Genomic DNA, 27,785 nt, shown 5'->3' with positions numbered 1-27,785 from the left:
CTTTTTGAGACAGGATCACTTTGTAGCCCCAGCTATCCTGGAACTCAATATGTAGACCAGGCTGGCCTCGAGCTCACAAAGATCCACCTGCCTCTGCCTCCCAAGTGTTGGATTAAAGGCGTGTGCCACCATGCCCGGCCTATGTATATATTTTGTGACTGATTCAGTATAAGAATTGTGGAAGGTTGCTTGTCTTATAATAAATTGAGTTTCAATTTGTTGAAATTATATGATTGAAATCAACCCTTCTCACAAAACTATTTCTGAAAGTTATCTGATATTTGTATATCACCATATTTTTCTTATTTTGGCCTACCTTTAGCCTTTTAACACAATTTAAGGTCACATCTTTCTAACCAATCTCACCCTTTGTGGCATCTATAAAACATAAGCAAAGGAGATGGGATTGAGGAAGGTGAAAGCTTGATGAATGTGTAACTGTAGGCCACCGTCACTGTGTTTGGCTTTACTTAAAGCTCCTCTCCAATCTCTATGTCTGTCTTGCTGCTGCTGTCTTTGAACAAACTGAATCTTCCAAGTGGTTAATAAACTTCTTATCTTTTGAATACTGAAAATAAAATAAACTTAATCCTCAGTGTGGTTCAGTCAACAGAACAAGAGCCTTTTAGATGCTTCCTGGAGATACAGGACAACTAGGTTTTCTGCCCTGACTGATTATCAGTCTTTCCCTTGCATACATGTATGTGTAAGAGTGGTAAAGGTGCTTCTCAGTGATAAATGCCAGCAGAATCAAAGAGTGAATATTAATTTCAGGATTGTCAAGGTCAGATGTCTGCCATGATTCATTGTTATTGAATGATTGTTGTTGCCGCTAAGAATAATTTTTAATCTTCCATCTATTTTCAAAGTATTGAGAAAGTGAACAAAAATAGTCACATATACATATATATGTATATATAAATACGTATATATATGGCTCAGAAAGAAAAATTACCTTAGAATGGTCTGATCTACCAGATAAGGCAGTTATTTTGAAGGCCTTAAAACTGATAAAGGTGTAGATTTACAGTATCTAAGAAACAAACAAACACACAAAAAGGAGATAATCAAAAGATCTGGTCAGTGTGATGTTCCTGAAAAGCAGCTGACAATACATGAAGAAAAAGACAATTGAGGAAGAAATAATAAAGGAGCAAAACCATCTGTGATTACTCCATTCACAGAAATAAAGTTTGAAATTAACTGAGAACCCAAGGAAATAAAAGGGAGAAGAAAAGTGAAGAGAAATGAAGATTGGTTGAAGCAGTTCACTATAAGTGAGAACAGGAACCCAGTATCAAATGGAGTTTACTGTGTTACTCACTTGCCACCCCACATGGCTACACCCTCACACTTATCTAGTTTGGTGCACTGTCATGCCTCTCACCTCAGAGAAAAAAGTCATCATCACTGTGCTATGTGGTCAGTCCCACCAGGTGTCATCCTGATGTTTCCATAGTTTTCCCTCTTCTCCTTTTCACCCAAGTCCTGCATACAACTCTCAAATGTATCTCTGTCTCTTTATCTCCACAAAGATCATCCTATGCAGACTTTTAACCTATTTTTTAATTACAAAAAATCAACACACTTGCCCCTTTAAATTTACCTTATATGACTTGTAGCATTCAAAATGATTGCACCATTATTCCTTTATGATTCTTAAAATAAAAGATGAGCCTCTTGCAAAATCATCAAGGCCTGGTAGGTTCTGCCTCTGACAATCCCCCCCACCTCATCTGAACTCCTCTTCATCTGGCACTTTGTGTTTCTTCCTCCATCATTGGCTGTGAGTTCTGTGGACATTTTTGTATTCCATAAATTATCACAGTGCATGACACTATAAAGTTTGTTAATACTTATTGAGCATTTCATTTGTGTCATGCACTATTCATAAATTATTTATTTATATAAGGTAGGACAAACTTGAACCCCATCTTTCAAAGACAGAATAATTCAAGAAAAGGCTTTATGAAACTTGACCGCCATCACAGTCTTGGTGAAGGCTCTGGATCTGAACTCAGACTTCCTGACTCTGGAGATTATACACATTCTACTGGCCTTGGTTATCAAGTATTGATTAAAGGAAAGCAGGCATTTCCTGCATCAGAGTAGCCTGGAACTCTGACTTTTGGGAAACATATGCGGAAAGAATAGAGTTCTAAATTTCATCCTTAATTTATAGTCCTTGCTAAGGAACCAGTTTACCCAAGGGCAGTTGCTTATCTTTTAAAGGTGAGAAATAAATAAACAATAAATTTCCTCTTCATATAGATGGTATCTTTTAAGGAAGGATCTTTGTGTCCTTATATAGAAAACGATTTTTCTACATAAGGCTCTTGTGACTGCCTGAAAAAGATCGCTGCTTCCTTCTTTTCTAATAAGTGACAGCTGAACTCTTTTATAAATTCAATCTATACATGTCTTTTATTGCTCTATTAAAACTACAAACATCAGATATTGATTCTTCTCCTACTGACCGCAGTACAAGCTGACTTTGAAAAAGGCTGCTGGGATTTTGTTATATTATCACCATGGGAAGCACTCTGGGATGTGCATAAGCTGAAGACACCTGCTTCTCTGATGCATGTCTATTTATAGAGAACTGAGAATTTTGTGCACAGAAATACAATCTTGAAATATATATGAGTCTCGAGTCAGTGAAGCAAGCAAAGGTCAGGAAATATCCTTCCTGGAAGTTTCTGTCTTTGATACTCCATAGGAGTTGAACATCAACTTACGTTCTGCCTATTATGAAAACAAAACAAAACAAAAACTAATTACTTTGTGAATATTTGTGAGGGTGTTGAAAGTCCCAGTTTTTGCCTGTGACAAATATTTAGACAGATTTCTGCTCTTTAGGAAGTTCTCTCTTGGTCAGGTTTGGTTTACAAACATAATCCTGATAAGGATTCATGCTATATCCTAGTAGACATCTGTGCATTATGATATTTCCTGTATCTCCTCATACATTGCATTGCCTCCCATTCTTCTAACAGTCCGTAGAATCAGGAAAATACTGTTTCCTATAATTGGGTGGGGGTGACAGAAATCCGGAGATGATTAAGGATCCAGATTTTGAGTAGCTGCATTATTAGCTACCAGAGATTTTTAATGTTTCCTTTATAATCTATAATCCTTATATTAGCTCTGTGATACAGAAAATATGAAACCCTGAGACAAATCATGCTCATGGTCTCTTGCTCACATATAACTGGGCCCAATGATACACTATTACTAAATAGCAGAAAGATTCAAATTTCATGTTTGCAATTCCTACTTGGGGTTTTTTTCCTCTTGGTCAGCTTCTACTTTTTTACTCATTTTATTTGAAATGTCTTAAAAGTTACTGAAAATTTCTTAGAAAATTCAGCTGAAAATTTAAATTCAGTGAGATGTTATTTCAAATCAGGTTTTATTTTTGTGTTTTTTTTTCTAGATGGGGTCTCTAGCCTAAGCTTGAACTCATGGTCCTCCTGCCTCAGGCTCCTAAGCACTACCACACCTAAGTCAAATTGAATTTTTAGACATGCTGTTTAAGAAAAAAAAGTGGGTGAAATTTTAGGCTTTCCTTAAGTAGCATGAGTTATACCACATTTTTGTAAGAATTAGTAGAACATTTTTTAAGTTTGATAATAGCACTCAACAGAATGGAAAAGCAATTTAATGATAATTCCACACTTTGTGAAAAAATAGCTTGCTTCCTCAGCATGAGATGGGCTGTGTCAGAATTCATTTAACTCATATTGGAATTATTCTCATTACTTTTACTTGAAGTCCTCCTATTCTCAAGCCTGTCTCAAATTATATGATAGTTTTATTCCTTACCAGATTGTAAATTCATTTCTGGAAAGGCCAAGGTCATGTATTAGCCATCAAACTCATTCAAGTAATGTTTCCTGAGCCATCAAATATTCTTCCTTCATCCTTAAACAACTTTGTGCCTTTTTCTGTTAATGAAAATCTTAAATGGTCTACAATGATTGTTTTTCACAAAAACTCTCCATTCTTGTCATAATTAGATGCTCATTGCTGGCTTGATTTCTGGGATTTCTATATGATTATCCATCTGCCCTGGCTTGATTATAAACATCTACTATTAATTTCTAAGCATGTTGTACTTGTTTACTCTGTTTAAATATCTTCCTTGAAATCTTTTATGATAATAAAGTATTGCACAGTTCTGGAGAAAGTACTGAAGGCTGATCACATAAAGCTGATTCTTTTGTCTAAACTTTTAAATTACAATGGGTTATAACTAGAACCACATTATTTACAGGAAAATCTTTAAGATCAGTACAAACAGGTTTATATGAAATCAAAAGACCATTGATACATGTCATCTGTGATTTGTAAAATTAAGCACATCTTTTGAAACCTAAATTTATTTCTCAAATTTTGGTATTATAGTTACTTTTACTAGCTCCGGAAAAACAGTTGCCTTGATAATCACTTATAAATCCTCAGTTTAAATGGTACGAAATCTTAATCATATATTATGTATTTCTAGATATTGTTTACATTGTGCAATTCATCATACTTTACATATATATATATTCCAAGATATGTTAAGTTGGTTGTCTTAGTGAGAAATCTAAGATATCTTCCTAACAGTACCTTACCTTGAAGTTATTTCTTTTAATCATCTTAATATTATCAAACAACTTCAACTTCTAATTTGATTCATTAGGGCTGTTTATGTTACACTAAAAAGAAACATAATTTAATATCATATATCTGTAGCCATAAGTAATATAAATTATATGTCAGACATAACACACATTATTTGTCTTTTTATCTGTGTTTATAATCTATATGACACAGTTGAACATAACATGCATTAGCAAATAGTGCTGATTAAAGCAAAATCAAAATGAATGGGAAACAATTGCTTTCTTCATCCGAATTTTGTAACACTCCTGTGGTTTAATAGAAACTTGTCCCATAGTTTTTGCTTCCTCCTTGCCAAATTATGGTGTTATCTTTTAAATACGTATAGTTCCGTCAAGAAGGCATTTTATTATGTCGATAATTACATTGCCTGTAGGCCTTTTGATGTTGCATTCCCCAAACAGAATAGAAACAGGTTTCACAGAAATATCAATAAAGTTGTTAACTACAGGATTAAAAAAATCAAGGAAGCAATCAAAGCATGCAGGTTATTATCAATAACTGCAAGTGTTTTCAACAATGGCTTGCATTTGAAACACATTCCTTGAGGAAATCTTCAGCAGTAGAAATTACTCCTGAAAGGATGAGAGCGCTCGGGTCAAAATCCATTTGGATCACTACAGATGATTGCTTAGATTCTTTGTTATCGTCTTTGAAACATCATCTCAAGAACCATTTTTAAATTACTAAGGAGAGGAAAGAAATATAAACATCCTCAAAATTCTGTCTTAAGTCGAGGACATGTGAATTATAGGTCATTATTGGAATGACAACACAAATAAAGACTTGCCCTTTTTTCAAATCCAGCATTTCCTTGGTTATTCAAAAGTGATGGCTGTTAAACTGATGATTTAGGAACATTAAAACTTGTACTACACAGTCATTTTGGAAAAAAAAGAATTTTAAATATTCAAACATTCAACTACATATTCACTTTCAGATTTCCAGCCGAGCACCATCAGTGTAAAGCCTAAGGGACATTAGCTCATTCAGTATTCTTGAGAAGGTAGCATGCCTTGATCCTTTTAAACTGTTGCCTCTGAAACCCCTATGGTTTGAAATAGATTACTTAAATTCCAAAGGTTTGAGAGAAATATATGCTTGATAATTTAAGCACATTATAGGCAGATACTGAATAGAAACATCAAGAGAAAGTAAAGGGAATTGAAGATAGATGTACTTACGTGACTTCTTGATAACTAGAAACTATTATAAAAACTTAATTATTTTTGGATTAAACAACATTTTACAATATTCATATAGGACATACTATACAAACATAAAATTTGGAAACTAGCCTCTGATTTGAAGTTGAAATGTCTCTAAAGTGAAATTATTACTATTTTCACACCCTCACATAATTAACAATTAGTACATATGACTTGATGATACAGACCCACTTATTTTTCAGAATGAAAAGCAACCTGAGATATTTTCAACCAATTAGTCATTACCATATGGAGAATCATAAACCCAGATGAGCAAAACTATGGGCGTACACCTTAAGATATACACATTACCGTTTTGATACCTTGTATACAGTCTCAGGGATGTCTCACAAATTCTTTAATATCAATATCAGGTATATATCACAGGTAGGTTAGTGACAATGAAAACCATACTTCATGTAATATTGCTGTCTATAATCAACCTATTAAACCATTAAACCATGATTCTCTATCTTTCCTCTCTCTTCCCTTTCCCACTCCCCCCTCTCTCTTTTTCCTGTTTCCTGCTTGCTCCCATCATGTCTTCAATATGATTATAATATGTGTGTTTAATCATGTTTTTCAAAAGATTTGGCTAATATGACATTTGGAGATTAATATGGGACAGTTTCTCATTATAAACTGCTCTCTTCTCCAGTAATGTATATAACACTATGGTCACAAATTGATGTTCTGAATGCAGACAGTAACATCTAATATAGCTCATTTACTACAAGATATTTAACATGTTCGTAGATACAGGTGTTACAATGACTTTCTACTGTAATGCAATTTTGAAATTTTAAAGAGACAGTTGGTTAGACTGACATTGATTGATGGGTTACTTGCATGATTGTGCTTCAATCATGAAATCATTCCATTATTTTAAAAACTAGGTAACCTGATTGGAAATCTAGAGAAATTAGATGCAGTTTTCCACAAAACTATTGTCCAAGGGGATCAGTAGAGACTATTAAACACATCTTGAAGGTGATGAGCAGTTAAGCCCGTTAATTTTCTTGACTGACATACTAAATGAAATGAAAGGGAAGGCTAAAACTGTTAACAGTTGATTTCACATGTGATACCCATCATTTTTGAACATTTGAGAGTACCTTTTAGGTTTTCTTTCGTTTGCACGTCTTTGGCACATATCACATATTCAATAATGTATAAATTTTAGTTCAACATACTTTGTAGATAAACATCTAAATAAATGCTTAAGTGTTTATCCACATATATATTATGGGGTTAGAATTCAAGAAGGAAAGGGTAAAAAATTCATGAATCTGAATTTATTGGACTTTCGTGAAGAAGAAGAAGCATTTAATAACTTAAGTGCAACCCGAAGTCTTGACACAAGGGAGGAAAGTTATTTAGAATAACACAGTGTTTTAATCTAAATTAGAGTTTTGGAATTTTTAGTGAAACCTATGTTTAATTGATGGTGATCTTTGATATATAAATACAGTAAAATCAACATGGGGTTTAAATGTTTCTAGTGTAATATGTGAAGATATTAAATGAAATCTATGAATATGATCAGATTATAAGATAGATTACATTTTATGGCAAAAGGTTTAAAGTATGAAACAACTTAGTATTAGAGACTTTACCTTAACAAAGAAAATGTTCTCCACTGGCTGGAGATGGGTGACACATATACACATAAACAGTCCTTCACAGATATCCTCTCTATTATATTTATTTGAAAGCCTTGTGAAAACCCATGTCCATGCTTTTCTTGACTAGTGTCCAATGGCCAGTAGCAAAATAGACAAATAAGATTGATGAACAAATAATGATGGCTGGCACTGCCCCGTCATATGGGTCCAAATTAGTGTCCTTAGGCTTGATGTTCTATAATCAATCATGTTTAAGATACTTCATCAGTTGCAAAGCATACAGGCTCACATGCATGCATAGCTGTATATCCTAACCTTCACTCCCCTTATGTTTTAATAATTTATTTTTTATTATTGTTATTTATGTCTATGACTGTATCGCTGTATGCATGTAACTGCACCCCTGTCATACAATGCCCACAGAGGTCAGAAGAGGACAACAAAAACCCTGGAGTTTGTGTTACAGACAGTTATTTACTGCCGTATGAGTGCTGGGAATCTATCCTGCTTCTCTACAAGAGCAATCAGTGCTCTTATCCACTGAGCCATCTCTCCATCCCCTGTGTTTTAATAGACCATTTATTGAGCCAGGAGTGGTAGCTCAAGTCTTTAATTCCAGAACTAGAGGCAGAGGCAAGTGAATCTCTGAGTTTAAAACCAGCATGGTCTATATAACAAGTTCCAGGCCAGCCATGGCTACATACTGAGACCATCTCTTAAAAAAATAAAAACAAAAACAAACCACTTATCTCTTGTATTACTAACAATGCCCAATCAATAGTATCAAATGGTTATAGGACATGGTATGCTTTGGGTTTCATTTATAAGGTAAGAGTGGTCATTTTACATGAGATTGTTCATTTACAAAACATTTCCTGTGTAGCAAGTTTTGTTCATAATCTTGTTGAGAAAATAGTTGCTCCCATTATTAGGGGTTCTAAATGGAGCATATTTGAATATTTGCCCTGGGAACTTTAGGTTATTAAGCAGTTTTTGCTTGGCTCTGAAGAGGGTAAATATGACCTCATTTCACACTTATGGGAGCACCACGTTGACCAGCATATTTCCCTGTGGCTATTTTTCCTCCAATACCTGGCAGAGTCTGTGAATTCAGCATATCTGATTCATCCAAGACCCCACACCCTTTTTTTTGCCCCCTACGAATTGATTTCTTTCAATGAGTCATATATGGATATGCACTTTCCATCCCTTATTTATGCACAGTCCTTTTGCAAGATTTCTCCACATGTTCTTCCAGATTCCTCTGTGCTTCACTCTGAGGAGATGCACCATTCATGACCTCTCTTTCATGCCACACTTGTAATCCCAGGAAATGCATGATAGTACCTGCCCTTCACATTCTTTGTTTCTCTGCCAAGTTGTCCCTTCTATCCAGTGGATCACACGAAAACGCTGCTCCTTGAAACACAGAGTCTTGGATCATTTCTTATCATTCCATTATCAGACAGCTGAGCAGAAGCACCGTAAAAGTGCTCCCTCTTCTAGCCTGCTACACACCTGTCAGTCTCCTGCTTTCTCTAGATTTGTTTTGCCCTGGAAAACCAGAACTAAGTTCCTTAAACTCTGTCTCAAATTTCTAGACACCACACATTCAGCATATATTTTAACTGAGTCATTAGGTCTTGGGGTTTTTTTTTTCCTTTGAAGAATAACGTATTTAACATAGAAAGGTTTCCCCTTTAAATGCTTGCAGTGTTGGTGTGACTTTTTAAGGAGTCATAAAAGCACACACTTCTTTTCCAATTGCTGTTCTTTAAAATGTTGAACTTTGACAAAGCAGTTTTACCTAGATGGACATGTTTTCATTTTGTTTTTCCATAAAGCAAAATGTCTGATTTTGTGTAATAAAATTCTATTTATATTACTATAAACTATGACACAAAGAGAAATTCCCTGTTGTACAACACTGTTTCCTTAAGTTCTAGAAAGATGATCCCTTCCTGGAAGGGTACCAGAAGAGGGGCACTCTTATGAAGTGTCTGTCTTATACAATTCTTTGGGAGCAAGTATCTAAAGAAAGGACACACCAAAACATACTGGGGAAGGCAAGACTAAGCCCAAGAGAAGTAAATTAAAATGGCTTCGAAAAATAATCTAGGAAATATGTGCCTGTACATTCAAGTATGTTTGTAAATATGTATGTGTATAAATGAATGTATGTGAAAATATACACACATGTGAAAGCATATGTTATTGTATATAAATATGTGCATGTGCATGTAAGCATATATGTGTATGCTAATAGGTATGTTTCCTAGCAATGTTCACCAGAAGAACAGTGAGGTGCTGATGCTAAGTAATGACAATACCTAGGATTCAAATCCTTGTTCTCAATACCATTAGCCACTAAAGAAACAGAAAACTTAGAAAAATGTGTGATACTAGACTTAGAGCAAAAGAATAAAAGCCTGGAATATATTACCCCACAAAGAAAGGAAATATTGCAATAAATGAAAGGATGCATTATAAGGACAGATTTTAAAAAAGAAAAGAAAAAAAAAGAAAATCGCACTAGTCAAAACTGGGATAATTTGAACACCAAAATAATTGAAGACAATAGTTAATCATAGGCCACAAAATTTAGAAATCTGCTTGTTGAAAGAGATAATAGATGCACAATCAGAGGGAGATACTGGCTCTTAAAGAGAAATCTGAAAATTTGTGACACTTGAAACATACCTGAACAGCAGTGTTTTGATTAAAGGATTATGGTCGTGTGCTATTAATTTCATTAATAAACAAACTACTTACCCTTGATTAAGTAATTTAACAACTAGAAGTGATAATGGAACACTAGAAAGTCAAATGAAAATGAAATCCTTCTTGAAGGACCCAAAATCAGACAACATGGTAAATTGATGACCTAAAGACCATGTTATAAATTATTCGTAGGTGTGCTAATTTGAATAAGCAGAATCATAATATTCAAAGATGCTAATTGATTTTTTTCTCTTTCTGAACTTATTAGTAATATGCAACCAGAAACCAACTAGCAGAGTGGAAACATTTCCAGATTAGAAGTTTAAAATTGAACCCATTATTCTGCAATTATCCTAGTTATTTTCACTAGTGACCAGTCTCTTTTAACTGTAAAATGAAATAAGTGATTTAATTTACTTACTCTTTCTCTTTATATTTTAAATTAAATGACTGTTAATGTTTCCTTATTTTATTTTTATATTATACATTAATATCGTATTTAATATGATTCTAGAAATATTGCAAATTCCCATTATTTTTTGAACTGCAAAGAGTATATTTTTATTTGCTTTGAGTAAACAGACTGTCTTATCCTATCAATTTCTTTTGTATACAGTGCAAGTTCCAGGGCCAGTAGAAAACCTGAAAGCTGTATCTACCTCACCTACCTCAATTCTTATTACTTGGGAACCCCCTGCCTATGCAAATGGTCCAGTCCAAGGTTACAGATTGTTCTGCACTGAGGTATCCACAGGAAAAGAACAGGTAGGCAAAGGAATGGGTCACATGACTTCCATCTCCTAGATGTCTCTAGAGCTGGAGACACAGGGTGTCTGCAAACTCTTTTACAGTTCAGGGTTTATCACATTCATTGAACATCTGGATAGTTAGAAAACACTTGTTACTGGAACCCAAGTAATTTCATCACATTCTGCAGGTAAAAGTGGCAAAGGGTAATGGGGTGAAGTTTATAGGGAGGATACCAGTTTGGGGTTTGACTAAGATTGGTCAACGTTGGTAACCATATCCTGGGTCCAGAGACACTGTATACTCACTAGTCAACCTAAGCAGCGATTCCTTTATCGCTATCGGCCTTATTCAAGCTGTGTTTTCACGTTCGTATTCTACACTTTTTCTGTTTTCTCTTCACATTCAGGTGATGATGAACCCTTTCCCTATCTTTAGAACTTGCTCTGGGAAGCCAACCCTCTTCCTTATTTCCATGTTTCTCTGAATTAGTGACTAGAATCAGTGTCTGAAAAGAGACAAATGAGGTCTTCACGTAGAGTAGCAGTAGAGTAAGTACGTGGAGAGACAAGCAAAACTTCACGATAATCTTCGGTGAGATGTGCAAATACAGATATGTACATATTTAGTCATACATGACTGAGATGTTTATTTCCAAATTCTGTCACTCATGTGGAAAAGATGTATTAAATTAAGGTTAATTAAATAGCAAAGTGGCTCTAAGATACCGTTTGTGAAGGGTGCCAAGCATAGTGTGATTGTCAGACTCCTATATATGCTGTATGATAAGAATTTGGTATTTACAAAGTCTTGCTAGAACCTTAATCAGACAAGTTGTATTATAAGTCAGTATTGCACGAGCTGCTCTTATTTCTACTTTGTTTCTACTATGACTGTTTGTTTCTACTATGACTGTTCCCATGCCACTTTTTACTCTTAATTTTCAGCTATGTATTCTACCCACATCTTAAAATGTATGCATTCATAAGCTTATTTTAGAAATTCAAAAGCTGTATTGCCCAAGATTGATAGAAGTGGTATGGGAAACCATCATGAACTAAACAAGGGCCCCTCCCGCAAGCGCTGGCTCTGATTTCCTCAATGACCTTCACCTTCATTACCTCCCTGCTGCAGCTGTGAAGTACTGAGCACAGCTTCAGCCTACATCATGGCATTTTGGGACATAAAATTTGTGGCAACCTATCTGGCTGCTTCAGTAACTATAGGTGTATTTCATCCATCAAAGGACCAAGTTTGTGGTTTTGGAGTGTAGTACTTAATTTGGGATACAGAAATGAATCTCTTTCCTTTCTGCTTGTTAGGGTTTTGATGTGGGTAGAATAACCCATTCTATTCATTGCTCTGGGTGGTGTTAAACAAATTGAAACTTAATGACTATAAAAAGTAGAACAGAGATGTTTTGACAGGGATCTTCAGAGGTGTGGTTTTACAGCAATTCATTAAAAGGATAGAGTGTACTTCTATCAGCAAGTGTGTTAACATTCAATTCCTTGATTGCACAGAATGACTGCCATTTCAAGTTTAATGTTCTTTCTTAATAAAGGTTTTGGCATTTTATGTCTCCAGAATATAGAGGTTGATGGACTATCGTATAAACTGGAAGGCCTGAAAAAATTCACGGAATATACTCTTCGATTCCTAGCTTATAATCGCTATGGGCCGGGAGTATCTACTGAGGATATAACAGTGGTTACCCTTTCAGATGGTAAGTTATAAAGAGTGAAATTTCATTCCGTATTTGTTTTAAAATGAAAAATGATTGCATATATGTTATTAACTCCATTTCATTGTTTTTGACTAATATAATTTGTAATGTTTAGCATAAATAAGACATTTAGACAACATATTCACACTATTGTCACCAAATTTAAATTAGTGATTGGGGTACATGCACTGAATCAAGATGGATTAATGAATAATCACCAAGATGTGGCTACTGCCTAGAGCTCATATTATTCCTGTGCTTGTATTTGTTTATTTTTATAAATGCTCTAATACAAACACATTTGTTAAGTATGTGTACAGGTTCAGATTGGTGTGTTTCTTTCATTTATCATTCTTAAAGGGCACAGATGATTAAAAGTATAAATGATAGGAAATCCCTTGTAGATCACTTAATTTGAAAATATATCCTGAGGATTTATGCGGAATAAACCTGTATTGAAAGTATTAAAGTTGAGCATGGATATGTGTACCTTCATTTCCTCTTGCCTACTAAATGAAGATTAGGCATATTTTTAAATGCCATAAACGTAGGAAGAAATCTTAATGAAGACTGTGGATTTAACTGTGTAGTGCCAAGAATAACTCGAATGATATAATGAAAGCTTGGGAAATTTAATAAAGAATACAGAGTTGATGGCTTGAGTTGGGAACCAGTGGAGATGCAGGCAGGTATGGACTCGCAAAGACGGCGCCTGTGAACACTAAAGAGGCCAAGAGCTGGCTCTTGTCAGCAATAGCTTCATTGTTAAGTGTGTTTAATTCTACAAATTATTGATATTTTGAATTGAAAATGTCTTCAACTTGTGACTCCTTGACCTATCTCACATTCTTTAATCTGGGAAAGCGTAGAGGCAGGTGCTCACTGAATATCAATGAAATTAAGAAGTACACGCACTTTTTAAAGGACATTGCAAAAAGAACACAGGACTGATGCTCATTTGCAATTTCAAATTAAAAGTGTATTTTCCATGTAAGGCCACTTCAGTATCAATTTTAATGTAATTCTTCGACCCAACCATCTGATTTTGTTATTCATGACAGAACAGAATATGTATTGACTGAATAAATTACTTCATGGCATATAATTATAAAAATAAAAGAAAACAAATGAAAATGAATATTTTACATAATTTATGTAGATTTCATTCACAATATGAACTGTAATACTGTGGCCTTGTTCTCCACCTTGGTTTTAAATGTCCTAAGTGAGAAAGGTAGATTATTACTCACAAGACTAAGAATTATATTCTAGAACCGCTGTAGTGCTTAGGACTTCTACCATTTTTGTCATTTAAAACACAGAGGCATCCATGTATCCCTAACCCCAATAAATATCATTGTTGGAAAAGCACTAAGTTCCCTTTATTAGACAAATTTGATAGGAGAAACCAGGGGTGCTGAGATCCCTTTCTATGTGTACTATGACCTCATCTCTAATCATCTTTATAATCAACTCATCTCCTGTAATTTCCAATAAAATCTGTGCTGTTGGCTTCCTCTTATCACCCGGCCCCCTTCATCTAATGTTCTCTCTACTGAGACTCTTCATACTGAGGTCATGCAACACATTTAGATGTATTAGTAATGTCCAGTGCTCTCCTTCTTCTGTGTCCTCAGTTATAGGCACTGGTTTCCCTTGACACTTTGTATTATTTATTATAAGTAACAATTAGATAGGCTAATCTAGGTACACACCTAAAACAATGAATGATATACACATTAGCATTTAATATTTCTTGACTGTGTCTATCTATATTTGCTTTTCTTATTTCATTAAATGTTTTAAATATGAAGGATAATCTTATATCCAACTTTGTATTCCTTCCAACTCTGTGTTTATTGCATTAATTTCACCCAAAACTACACATTTTATGTAAAAAAGTATCATTAGAACTTCCCATGCATTGAAGCAACTTATTATTCAACTCCTTTTTAAAGAGGATTGCAATTTTCATTGTGTTACAAGAATACTTCATATAAAAATTTATATTGGGACAGAGAAAAATGTAAAAACAAAATTAAATGAAAGAAATTTGTTTTGATTTATCAGGTCTTCTAAGTTATTTGTAAATATTTTTATCTAGATGAGACATCATTTCTAATTTAGCTCTACTTTATTTTTTTGTATAGAAGCATAATTTCCCATTCAAACTCCTCTACCTAGTATACCATGAGCTTACAATTACCTGTATCTTCAAACTATTCATCTTAGATAATATCTAGTTTCCAAATTTTTCCCAAAATACTTTTTCCAAAACTACTTGACATTAATTGGTCACTAAGACCTGTTAAGAATAAATTAGTGGTTTGGAGAGATGGCTCAGTGTTTAAGAGCACTGACTGCTCTTACAGAGGACATGGGTTTGCTTTGCAGGAGCCACATGGTGGCTAACAATAATCTGTTACTCCCGTTCCCCAGGAATCCAGTACCAACTTCTGACCTCCACCAGCATTTCAAGATGCAGATGCATTTATGTCCATGCAGTCAATAAACTGATGCACATAAATAAAAATAATAAAATATTTATTTAAAAGAATGAATTCAGATCTCTGTGAGTTCAAGGCCAGCCTGATCTACATAGTGAGTTCCAGGCCAGCTTGGACTACAGGGAGACCCTGTCTCAAAAGACCGAAAAAAAAAAAGAAAAAAAAAAGAAGAAGAATTAGGAATTAAAAGCTCATGCCAACTTATCCATATCCAAGATCAGAAAGCTATAATTTCATAGACAAACTACCTAAGTATATGCTTATTGCTGCTGTCACTGGTATTTATTGAATAATAACTAAGTCATCAACCACTTTGCTATCATTTCTATAATGCTTTCTTCTTTATAAATGACAAAACTAATATGCACAGAATTATAAATCTGGATATGTCACAAGACTTGAGGTGGGGGCAGGAAGACAGAAAGTTTTTGGCCAGTCTGGACCCCATAGGGAAACCTCTATCTCAGAAAGCCAAAACAAACAAAATTCATAAAAGCTAATAAGCAGCAGAATAAAATTCAATGTTTATGCATTTTTTATTTTGTGATAATATCTCATCTCAATATATTTTTAAAAGGCTTACAATCAAATATGTTATTTTTAATCATGAGCTCCACATACATGATAGCACTTGGTTCTAAGGGGCGAAATTCAAAAACCTGAAATTATGGAAGTCCCTTAAGAAATGTGGGGATTTTATCTGTACTAACCATCAAATATATAAGCCAGGAAGGCTCTCTCATATTGGAAGGAATCTCTGACTACCTCTGATTGGATTTAATGTTTTACTGTGAATAGCAATACTTTCATACTTTGAAGAAAAACATGTCTTTCTCCCTCTGCTCTATGAAACCGTGAGACATGTTGGAAAGATGAAGAATCCTATCAATTGTTAAGTGATAACCTGAAAGTCCTGAATTTTCCAAGGGGGACAGCAAGAATTGCCAGTATGCTGTCAGTGGAAAATAAGAGAGTTTTATATTGCTGGAAAGGAGACAAAATGCATTAACACCATTGTGTAAATACATTTGGAAATTCATTGCATCAGTTTTCAATGTTTAATATAGAAAATAATCTGGATGTTCTGAAGGTTGTAATAGTTACAGGAAGAACACCTATTGGTCTTTTTAGTATAATTTGGCCTAACAGAAATAGGATATCAAATACCATTTACAAATGTAAAATGAGTTTTGTGGGTATAATATTACATAAATGCACAGAATCTGGGCTGATCAAGGGAATTTATAGACGAAAGAGTTTCTTTTGCCTTAGGTTTTCATTGGCAGAGTCCATAACAGTGAGAGATGCATGGTAGCAAGTGGTAGTGTGGGAGCAGAAGCTTAAAGCTTAAACATCTCACATCTTCAACACAAACACTAAGCAAAGAGAGCAAACTGGAAGAAAAGGCAGACTACTAACTTTCAAAGCTTGCCCCCAATACCCACTTCCTCCAACAAGTCTATGCCTAAAGATTGCATGACCTACAAAACAATGCTAACAACTGAGGACAAAGTGTCACAATATCTGAGCCTTTGGGGGACAGATGCCATTCAAACCACCAAACTGACAAAATAAACAGAAAATGTGTTACCTTCTCCTTCCTCTAAAACTCTATCACCAATCATCAACTGTTTCAGATTTAAACAACTACTGAAATTATTTTCAAAACCAAAGTTTTGTTTTAGAAAATAATATTTTGCAGATGTATATAAGATTATATGAAAATATATGAAATGGTACGCTATTTCTCACCAAACTCTAGAGTTAAAATTTCAGTTGCTACTTATTGTTTATACTCAAACTTTAAAAATTAATGCATTCTAAATGTCAGCCAATACCTCAATTTAAAAAATGAAAAACAAAACTAGTATTTAAACCTATAAGTTTAAAAGCTTTTATTATTACTTTATAACATTGATACTAATTGCTTGAGTAATTCAATGTATATTTGCTGAATATACATGGACCTTACAGGTTTTTCATTACTGAGGATACAACATCAAAATGTGAGCACTCTTGTCCCTGTGCTAGTTAATTGTATACCTAGTTAAATGTTGTAACTTTATGCTGGGTGTGATGGTGCTTTAATCCCAGCTATCAGGAGGCAGAGGTAGGTGGATCTCTGTGAGATTGAGGCCACCCTGGTCAACATTATGACTTCCAGGTAGGCTGGGACTAGGGAGACCCAGTCAAAAAAAATACAAAATGTTGTAAACCTAACAAAAGTGCTGAGATGCTTCCTAAATTGTGGAATATTGTAAGATAATATTTGTTGATTGAGTTCGTAAAACACGTCTCTGCTATTTTATCACAGGCTGCACTGTCCTGTCTATAGTACTTATTAAGTACCAAGATAAGAACTTCAGGTTAAAGCAATGTATATTATTGCAGTTCCCATTATGTGCTAAAAGGTTCTGGTATCAGTACTTAAATGGACCTTTTTCTCATTCAGTCATTGATCAGTCATATTGATTGGATGTCAGTTTGAAGGATATAGAGATTATTCCAGCATATAGCATGTCCTGAGGGTGAATGATTTTCAGACAGTAAAATCAGAAGAGGCCATAACTAATTCAGAATAAAACATTAGTACCCAGTAGAAAATTATAGAAACCATCTAAGTAAAATAAAAAGAAGAGGCAACAGTACCAAAAATTAACCCTGAAGATCAAGTAAATGCCCTAGAGAGGTTCACTTCTAGACAATTTACCATTTGGTCACATGTGAAAATAGGGACTCATTTTATAGATTACCACATGCCAATAATTAGTTGAATATTGTATCAGTTCCTTAGGTGGAGCACGAAGTTTCATTTTACTATGATTCTTTCCACACAGCTAGAACACTTCCTCCTATGTAGCAGTCATTCAACCAATGCTCACCTTTGAATTATACAAATGAGAGAAAATTTATATTTTGGATACAGAAAATATTCATTGCAACTATGAAAAAGATAGCTGTGTGCATTCTATTTTCATTAAATGTTTGCAAAATTAAATGTAGGCAAAAATAATGAAATCTAGAAAACGTACAAATTAAAATAAACGAGATTTTTGTTAACAGAATTAATGTACTGAATGCTATTGCACCTGTTTGCCTTTGTGTCACACAAATTTAATTGCAAACAGCTAAATGAGGAAATGTTTCTTTAGTCTGTCTCTCTATGTCTCTCTCTGTCTCTGTCTCTGTCTCTCTCTTTGACATAACAAAGATTGCATTAAAGGGATTAAGCAAATTGAGTGCCCATTAGAATTATATATTTCCTTAAAAACCGTGTAGATCCTGAAATACACAATATCTTAAGCCTTTAAAACCACTGTGGAAAATCTCCCGTTGCGTTTTCACAGGTTCCTTCAGGAAGGTTGTCATAAAGCTGTAATTAGACCACAGTATTTGGTATCACAGCTGGTGCGCTCTTGCCAAACAGTTTTGCAGACTCCAAAAATGGATAACTAACTGGTCCACCCAATGAGGGAAAACAAATAAAAGTAGTTAATTCTCATCTCTATGGGAAAAATCAGGAAGGACCACCTGCTCACATTATCTACCCAGTTATCATTATAGGATTTGAAAAAGTCACACTTTTTCTCTTCATCAAAGGCTGGGGTTTCTCTCTCAAGTCTTTGGCAGTAACTATCACACCTTGTTTGATTTCTTGTAGTGCCAAGCGCTCCACCTCAGAATGTCTCACTGGAAGTGGTTAATTCAAGGGTAAGTCAACCAGATGGGCAACACATTACTTATTGTGCATGTGTGTTAGTCTGCTCACCACACTACCAAGTGTATATAGGACGTGGACCTCTACGTGAAGGAATGTTCTGGAAGAACACAATGAGTGGCACATGGTCTTCCATTCTCTTTGACAAAACTTAAATATCTAAGTGAGGACCTTGTTTCTGCAGGTACATTTGACTGTATACATAGAGGGCTTAGGGCTATTCCAATTTGAAAGCAAGGTGCCTCTTTTACCTCTACTTATCTGACTTACCTATACCTATGCTTTTATCTGTGTACACACACAAATTTAGTAAACTGTGGTGTCAGAACATTGAAAGAGTTTGACAAAGAATGAGTTTAAGTGATTAGTTTGAATTGATATTTCATCAGTATCTCTCGTCTCTCATTTAGATATAGATATCAGGGACAATCCTTAACGGTATTAAGCTATATTATGACGTTAATATATATTCCACCCATTAATGTTTTCCTGACTCACAAAGTTTCTGACTTTCAAAACAGCTTAATTAAAGCTCAGCATTACAAGGATAGGTAGGCTAATAGCTGAACTCAGTCACTATTTCAAGGGTGACTCAGAGTTGAAAATAAACCAAAGCTACTGCATTTGTCAGGATTTTCTAGAGGAACAGATCCAGGAGAATAAACATATTACAAAGAAAAATTATTAGACTGGATTAAATAAAACAGATAAGGTAGTCCAAAAATGGCTGGCTCCACGCTAGAGATGCTGAGAACTCAATAGCCATGTAGTCCATGGGACGGGATGTCTCAGCAGTCCAAATCTGGCATGTAAGGCCTGGAGGAATTTTGGAAAGCTGCTGATGTTCAGTATGCCTTTGAAGGCCACAGGACCTGGGTTCCAATGTCAGCAAAGGGTAGCAACAGTGGTGAGGCAAAGCAGAGGCATTCACCAGCAGGAAGCAAATGTAGGCAGATAAAGGTAACCCTGCTTACCCCTCAGACCATTGTATATCTGAGGTGCTGCTGGTATGCACTGTCCACTCTGTAGATGGGTGACAGAAAATGTCCACACAGAGCAGCCAAGAAGCATGCCTCTTAGTTGAGTCCAAAATCAAGTCAAGCTGACAACCAGGATTAACCATCACAGCTACCTAGAAGAAAAGAACAAATACAGCTTGATCTAGGTCGATGCTGTGATCACCTGATTTCTTCTGGAAAAAAATTTTGCTAGCCCCTGGTCTCATGCAGTAACAGGAAAATTATATGAATCTTAGTCAAGATCTGAGATTTAAACCTAATTTCCTTTTAAAATAATTGCATGTAGTCTTAGTAAAAAAAATAGACCATAATTAAACATGTGTCTATGTTCAGAATATGAGTGTCAATGCCTTTGTCATTAGCCAATTCTGAGGAAGTAGTAACATGTGGACAGGACATAATTTAGTAGTAGTGACCCCTTCGTTTCATACATCATTCCATGGCACCTTCTTAAAAATCTATAATGAAGAATTATTTTGTGACTTTGATCATATTTCCTTATGTTAAATGAGGTTATTATCTCTGGAGCTAATGAAATGTCTCTAAAATTGTTATGCTGAGATAAAAGCTGGTGATACAGATATGTATTTACTGTCATGAAAGTAACTGAGTTTAGGAAACAATGTGAGATAAGAGAACAACACCAGAAATTAGCATAACTTTAAGACAGACACTCATTTTTCAAGAGCATTAAGTCTTCAAATTAAGAGCTCAGCAAGGTAAAATCAATCAGATTGGATAATTATGGCATACATGTGGTGAATGCTGGAGATCTGATAACATACCGTAGCTGCTTTTGTTTCATTGTGAGAACCTCACCCCATGTTTTTTCCTTGGGGGAAAATGTAGAAATTGATCCATAAACTACTTTGTTTCTGTGCTCCTGTTCTCTAAAAGTGTAGTTGAGCAAAGGATGAATGCTTTCTTCTGAAACGTGAATAAGGCATTATTGAATGACCCTGAGTGCTTACTATACTTGAATATGGATTTACTATTCTCTTGGAGAGACTATCTCTGGATTGCAAAATTGGCTTTTTCAACTGATTTATATGTATGTACTTATATCACAGTTCTTACTCTCCTATAATGTACAATGTCTGCAATAAGCACATGTAGCCACTCCTGCTTTGATCCTGTGGCAGCTGCTCTCTGGAAAGCTAAATGTTAGAAAATTTAACTAGTTCATTCACCTTTCAGAATTAATGTAACAGACATGGAAAGTCTCTTATTTTTCTCTTCCTGATTCTCTCATTCTATTACTTCCTACCCTTCAAGAAATTATGAAGTATAATTTTGTTCACAAAAACTGCATGACCAAAACCATTTTTTTCACATTCGCTATAAGTTGGTTTACATAAAGCTAAAAATAACAACTTTGATGACTTTTTGTTTGAAAAATCTCAAATACTTTCATATTTATCTTCAAATATTACTATGTCAAAGAACAGTCCATATTTAAAAAGAAATACTAGAACTGCATTAATATTGTATATTTTAGACAAATAGGGTTTGATATTCTATTCTTTTTGTTTAACTTTGGATTTTTCTCAAGATAGACTGGAGTGGATGGGATTCTGGTGCTGGAAAAGAGTCACATTTTGAACGTTTATTCTCTATCATATATGCAACTATAGAAACTATTTTTTTATCGACAGTCACTGAAGAAACTTGCTATTGCTAACATTTTTACATAAAGATAATTAGGATTTCTACCAGCACTGAGGGAGAGGTTGTTTTGAAGTTAAAGTGACAATTTAATGATACATATGCTATGGTCATGTAAAAGGTATTGGACTGAGAAATATTCTGTTCTGCAATATTCAAACAGAGATCTTCAACAAAAGAATCTAAGGGAATTCACTCTTAAGAATAAATATTTGGAATTTATTTGGAAAAAAAGTTATTCCCACACTGCATCATCTTTTTAAAAAACAATTCAGTGTCTTTGCCTGAAGAAAACTAAAATCACAGAATATACTAGAATTCTCTATGGAAACTCACTGTGACCAAACATTTTGTTCAGACATAATGGCTTGACTTACATGTACTAGATTTCAGATCATAAAAACATGTAATGAGATGGTTGCTCATGCTCAAATTTAGTTACATGAAATAATGTCTTTATAAGGAAAAACAACAAACATTCTGTACTTTAAAATTTTGACTGTTTTACTAGGAAAATAAATTTCAAGGTCAATCTCTTTGGATTTATGGAATTCAATTATTTAAGCAAAAATATTGTGACTTAGTTGCCTCAAATTGTAGAATCACAGAGTTTATGGGGCACCGGAATTCTTCCTTAAGAGTTCATACAGTCTGTCATTGTGTTAAGTGGGGGGGGGCATAGGAGGCTGCCAGTGGGGAAGGGGGTATAAAGATAATTAAGATTGATTGAGATATTCTGTATGAAATACACAAAAATTCAATTAAATTTTTTTAAAGACAGATTGGGAATGGAGACCAAATACAGTCAAAACCTATTGTATGAAATTTCCACAAATTCAGTTTTAAATAAAAGAACATTAAGAGTATATGCTAATAGTCAGGAAACCTGGCTTCTTTTTCCAGTTCTTTCAGACTTTGGAAAGTTATTCTAATTCATTTTCATTTATTCTATCACAATTTACTTTGTAAACATGATATACTACATTTGATACTAGGAATGTGATCCAGACATTTTCTTTGTAGAGTTCACAGTTCAGTAGGAAAACATATAAGGGAAAAGACACTTTTTTATGTATATTTTATTTATTATTTTTATTTTATGTGTATGAGTGTATTACCTGCATGTATGTGAATGCACCCATGTCATGCAATGCCAGGGAGGTCAGAAGAGGGCTTCAGATTCCCCTGGAACTGGAGTTAGGGATGGTTCATAGCCACCATGTGGGTAGTGGGACTCGAACCCAGGTCCTCTGCAAGAGCAGTCAGTGCTCTTAACCGCTGAGCCATTTCTCCAGGCCTGAAAAGACACTTTTCATCTAACCACATTAAATCTATTTTAACAATTAGAATTTGACACCAACTTCTCATTGATAAAATGGGAGATTGGCAGGGATAGACAATCTCTAAAATTTCTTACTGTTCCAAGCACCCATGGTTGCATTTATACATATCTTTTCTCAATCATTTTTATCACTATAGAATTATATAAAACTGCACAAGTGGGTTAATTGGAGTTTATTAGCCTTAAATCACAAGTCCAGATATTTATTAACTGGGTACAGAAGGATGATTTAAAGAAATAAAATAATAACCACTACTTCCTAAAAAAATACACAGAACCCACAAATCTGTGCTATATCATTTGATAACTACAGAGAGCCATGCATTGAAGATGTGTTGTGACATAGGCCAGTACTAATTCTCCTATCAACAAGCATCCTTAACCAAGTGGGTATTCAGCAAGTAATTTCCGTGGATTCTGCCAGTTGGGTTTGAGGAGATGGGGAGAAAGAGGACTGATGAAAAGTAAAATCGTCAGAATAAGTTGAATGTTTTGTGGGGGTCTCTGTTTTTGCTTTTCACTTTTTTTTTCTCACACTGGTGTGGACTTTCCTTGGCTGCACAGAGGAAAACTGAATTCTTCTCCCCTGCTATATCAAGGATACCTGGAGGCATACCCTCAAAGTAGGTGTTCTAGGCCTACTTTGGCATCTGAACATACTTCCTGTGTCTGCTAACCATGCTTTGGTGTGTTGTGCAGAGTCTTCAGGTATCTGGTAACGAAGAAAAAACTTCTTGCTCTATTTCTTCTAAAATAACTCTAACTCTTTCACAGAATATCATAACAAACCTACACGACACTGATTCTAACTACTCCAACAGCTATTAAAATACCTGAAAGAAAATCCTGAATCATTCGCTTGAGAGTCCAGGCTTGGAAGACAAAAGAAAAATGAGGAGGAACACAATAGCGGGATGCTTTTGGAAGCCCTTGTCATGAAACTCCAATGGACTCTCATATGAACATTTGAAATTTGCCCTGACTTTTTTCTAGTTCCCTGTCTGGAACTTGTAATGCTAATTATTCTTGCCTTTACTTTTCCTTCACTTCTCCTAGTCACCAGTCAGGGACTTTCTTTCCCCCTACAGGTAAGAGTTATGCTATTTGGGAGTCTTTTAGATAGATCCACTGAAGGGGTACTCCAATTGCCTCACCCTGCAACTCTGTTCAGCATGTGTATTAGTCAGGGTTCTCCAAAGAAGCAGAACCAGTAGAATGAATATATATGTATAGAGATTTATCAGTTTAGCTCACAGGATAGAGTCCGAGTAGTCCAACAATGGCTGCACCACATTGGAGAGGCTGAGAATCCATAGTCGCTTAGTCCACGAGGCTGGATGTCTCAGTAGTCTCAATCTGGCCCTGAAGGTCTGACAAATTCCAAAAGACCAGCTAGTCTTCAGTCTACAGCAGTTCCCAGACAAACTCACCAGCAAGAGAGAAGGCAAGAAGCAAGAAGCCTGGCATTCTCCTCTGCCCTGGTCTTTTATACCCGCTGCCATCAGAAGGTAACACCCACATTTAGGGTGGTGACGCCCACATTCCGGCTTTAGATGATCCAATCAAGAAGATCTCTTTCATTTCAGTTAACCCCAGATCCAATCAAGTTGATACCCAGGATTAGCCATCACAGCATGGAAGACACCATAGCGGTCTGTGTCCAGATTCCCTATCTGTAAGTTGGGTAACCTTCAGAGGATGATGTGATAAGAATAGGAAGTAGGAATTGGCTAGACAGTTGGGGTAAAAAGACCCCAAAGAAAAATAGCCAGTTTCTTGGCTGAAACTCACAATGTCTTTGGGCCTCTTAGCAACATACTCCATTCCAAAGGCCAAAAATGTGAAAAGTATTTGGGAGCTCTTTTCTAATCCTTAGAAGACTTTAGGGTTACCTCTTCAGAGAGGGGACTGTTTGAGTTGCCAAAGGCACCATAAAAATATAAAAGAAGAAGAAAGAGCACCTGAAGTTATCAGAAAAAAAATAATGGGGACATATGGGAAGAGTTGGAGGGAAGGGAGTGGGCATGGATTTGATCAAAATACCTTATATACATGTATGAAATTCTCAATAAATTACTTTCTAAAAAAATCTTTCACAGAATATATTTTTGTCACTGAGTTCCTCGGCCTAAATCTCACAATCTTCCCCACATCAATGCAATAAGCTTCTAAAATAGATTTCATGTAGTACAGAGGACACATAGGAGTTCTCAGATAATTAATGTCATTTAAAAATAAATTAAAAGCCTGGGCATGGTGGCACATACCTTTAATCCCAGCACTTGCGTGGCAGAGGCAGGTAGAGCTCTGTGAGTTCGAGGTAAACCTGATCTAAATAGTGAGTTCCGGGCCAGTTCCGGCTACAGGGAAACTCTGTTTCCAAGAGATTTAAAAAAAATTGAATACAGCACTTATTTACATGTAATGATTATGCTCAAAATGCATCATTCTTATTTATACCCATAATACACAGTGCTTCTCTGCTGCGACACAGGAACTTGCCTAGTCAGCCATCCACTTCATTCAAGTAGACACTGATATCATGATTTATTTTAATTATTAATCCTTTAGTTCACTACATATATGACTAACATTTGAGCATAGATAATGATGGGAACTATTAAAAAGAATGTGGGAGAGTAGAGCACATTCGTAAAGGAGGCAATTTTACCTGAGAGTTCATACAGTGAAATCTTAGAATTTTAAGTGTTTATAGAACAGGGAAAATTAAAACTTTATACTACATTCAAATCATGCAGTGTCCTGGTTTGTTTCTCCACTGCTGTAACAAAACACTCTGACCAATACCAATTTGGGGAGGAAAAGGTTTATTCAGCTTACATCTCCCAGGTCGCAGTTCATCAGGGAGCCCAAGGTAGGAACTCAGGGCAGGAACCTGGAAGCAGGAGCTGGAGCACAGGCCATGGAGGAACACTGCTTACTGGCTTGCTCCTTTGGCCCCTGCTCAGCCTGCTTTCTTATGCAACACAGGCCCACCTGCCCAGGGGTGGTACCACCCACAGTGGGCTGGGCCCTCCCACATCACTCATCAAGAGGATGCCCTTCAGACATGGCCACAGGCCAATCCAATAGAGGCAATTTACCGATTGAGGCTCCCTCAACCCAGGTGTGTCAAGTTGACAGTAAAGCTATCCAGCACATGCAGTGTGTAATAATTTCCTTAGAATAAGCTCTGGTCTGTAATTTGGGCAGAATCTGTCCACAAAAGTCTGCTACTTTAAAACTTGTTTTTGTTATGTTTTAATATAAAATCATCATTTTAATAATTTTATCCATTTATTTTTATTTGTTTCTGGTTTGCTCATTCTGGGGATACAGCCTAGGAGCTTACACATTTTAAGCATAGGCTCCACCACTGAGCTATTTTTCCAAACAGTTTCTGTTTTTGTTTTTTGTTGTTGTTGTTGTTTGTTTGATGTTTTGTTTTTGTTGGCAGGGTCTCCCTAGCCCCAGCTCATGTAGAACTGACTATGTAATCCAGGCTAGCCTGTATCTCAGAGATCTGCCTTCCTCTGCCTCCTGGGTGCTGAGATTAAACTCATGAGCCACCAAGCCCAGCCTCAAATCTTTTTAATCATTTTTAAATGGGTAGTAGTGACATGAATATACTTCCCATGGTCAGACAACTATTACCACTTCTACCGGTAGAATGCTTCTCAGCTTGCTGAGCTGAAGCTCGCCACCTATTAAAGACTCTCCCTTTCTCTCATCTCCCTAGTCTCTAGCAACTACCATTCCTCCCTCCTGACTTTATTAAAAAATGAGGAAGCTAGTTCATGGTGTGGTACTTTTACATACCACTTTATTTATTGAGAAATAAGGCACTTTAAAAGTTTAGATTATTATTTTTATTGGGAAATGAATTTCATGAGTCGTGATGGTCAAAAATAGAGGCAAATGCTTTAATTCACTTGAAACAATTACTTCCCAGTATTGATAGTTCTATCAGAATGTCTGTTCCAAATCCCACACTCATGAGTTGTTTTAAGAAAAACTGCTGAATACTCCATACTTAACTGTCATATTTAACAAGAAGAAACTAGAATTGTACCTGTGGGATAATTCCAGATTTTAGTTGTAAGCATCAGTTTTATATACCGAGTCACAATTTACACCACCAATCCTAATCTACAGCTGCTCATTCTTTGGAATTTTTTCAAGTTCCTAAAAGTAAAACAGCTATGTTTTTATTTTTTCAGTGAAAATGTAGACATTGAATAAAGATAAACCATGAATTGGAAGGATAAGATAAATTTGTAAAGGATAAACAATATTTAATTACTGTACATTCATCCTGTGAATTTACATGAATTTGTATATAAGGCAAATGAGAGCATCCTCTGAAAATCTTATCACAATTTTGCATCACATGTGCCTTAGTTAATTTTCTCTTGCTGTGATAAAACACCGTGACAAGGAGACTTATAGAAGAAAGAGGATATTTGATTTATAGTTCCAGATATTTGATTTATAGGTCCAAAGGAATAAGAGTATGTCATGGTGAGGAGGCAGTCAGAGCAGAAAGCTGAGCACTCACATTTTCAAGCACTCAGGAGAAGCAGAGAGAGACAAACTCCAAATGGGATGAGGTTATGAACTCTCAGAGCCTGCCCCCAGTGGAATCCTTCTTCCACCAAGCCCCACTCCCTGTTTCATGACCTTTCCCAAATAGGAAAATAAAGTGAATAAGTGTTCAAATAGTTGAAGCCTGTATGGGACACTTATTCAACCCACCACACATTGTTACTTGATTTTTCAAAGCAGTGTTCCTAAAATATCTTCCTAAGAATACTTGTCTCAGGATGATATCCTAAAGAT

The 27,785-nt window shown here is 35.5% G+C and overlaps 1 protein-coding gene across 3 annotated transcripts in view; it reads left to right on the top strand.

The window, feature by feature from the left end:
* Dcc (DCC netrin 1 receptor) overlaps nt 1–27,785 on the top strand; it is a 791,710-nt gene that overhangs the window by 477,469 nt on the left and 286,456 nt on the right. For all 3 annotated transcript variants that reach the window (XM_029558504.1, XM_029558503.1, XM_008822828.3), the window contains exons 9-11: nt 10,839–10,987; nt 12,557–12,695; nt 18,864–18,913. In XM_029558504.1, coding sequence (XP_029414364.1) covers nt 10,839–10,987; nt 12,557–12,695; nt 18,864–18,913 — 338 coding nt within the window. The remainder of the gene's footprint in view (nt 1–10,838; nt 10,988–12,556; nt 12,696–18,863; nt 18,914–27,785) is intronic.

Source organism: Nannospalax galili, unplaced genomic scaffold (genome assembly GCF_000622305.1).
Source record: "Nannospalax galili isolate Female #2095 unplaced genomic scaffold, S.galili_v1.0 scaffold1609, whole genome shotgun sequence".
Classification (NCBI taxonomy): domain Eukaryota; kingdom Metazoa; phylum Chordata; class Mammalia; order Rodentia; family Spalacidae; genus Nannospalax; species Nannospalax galili.
The sequence above is the reverse complement of the archived record's forward strand: the minus strand, read 5'-3'. Positions and strand labels throughout refer to the sequence as shown.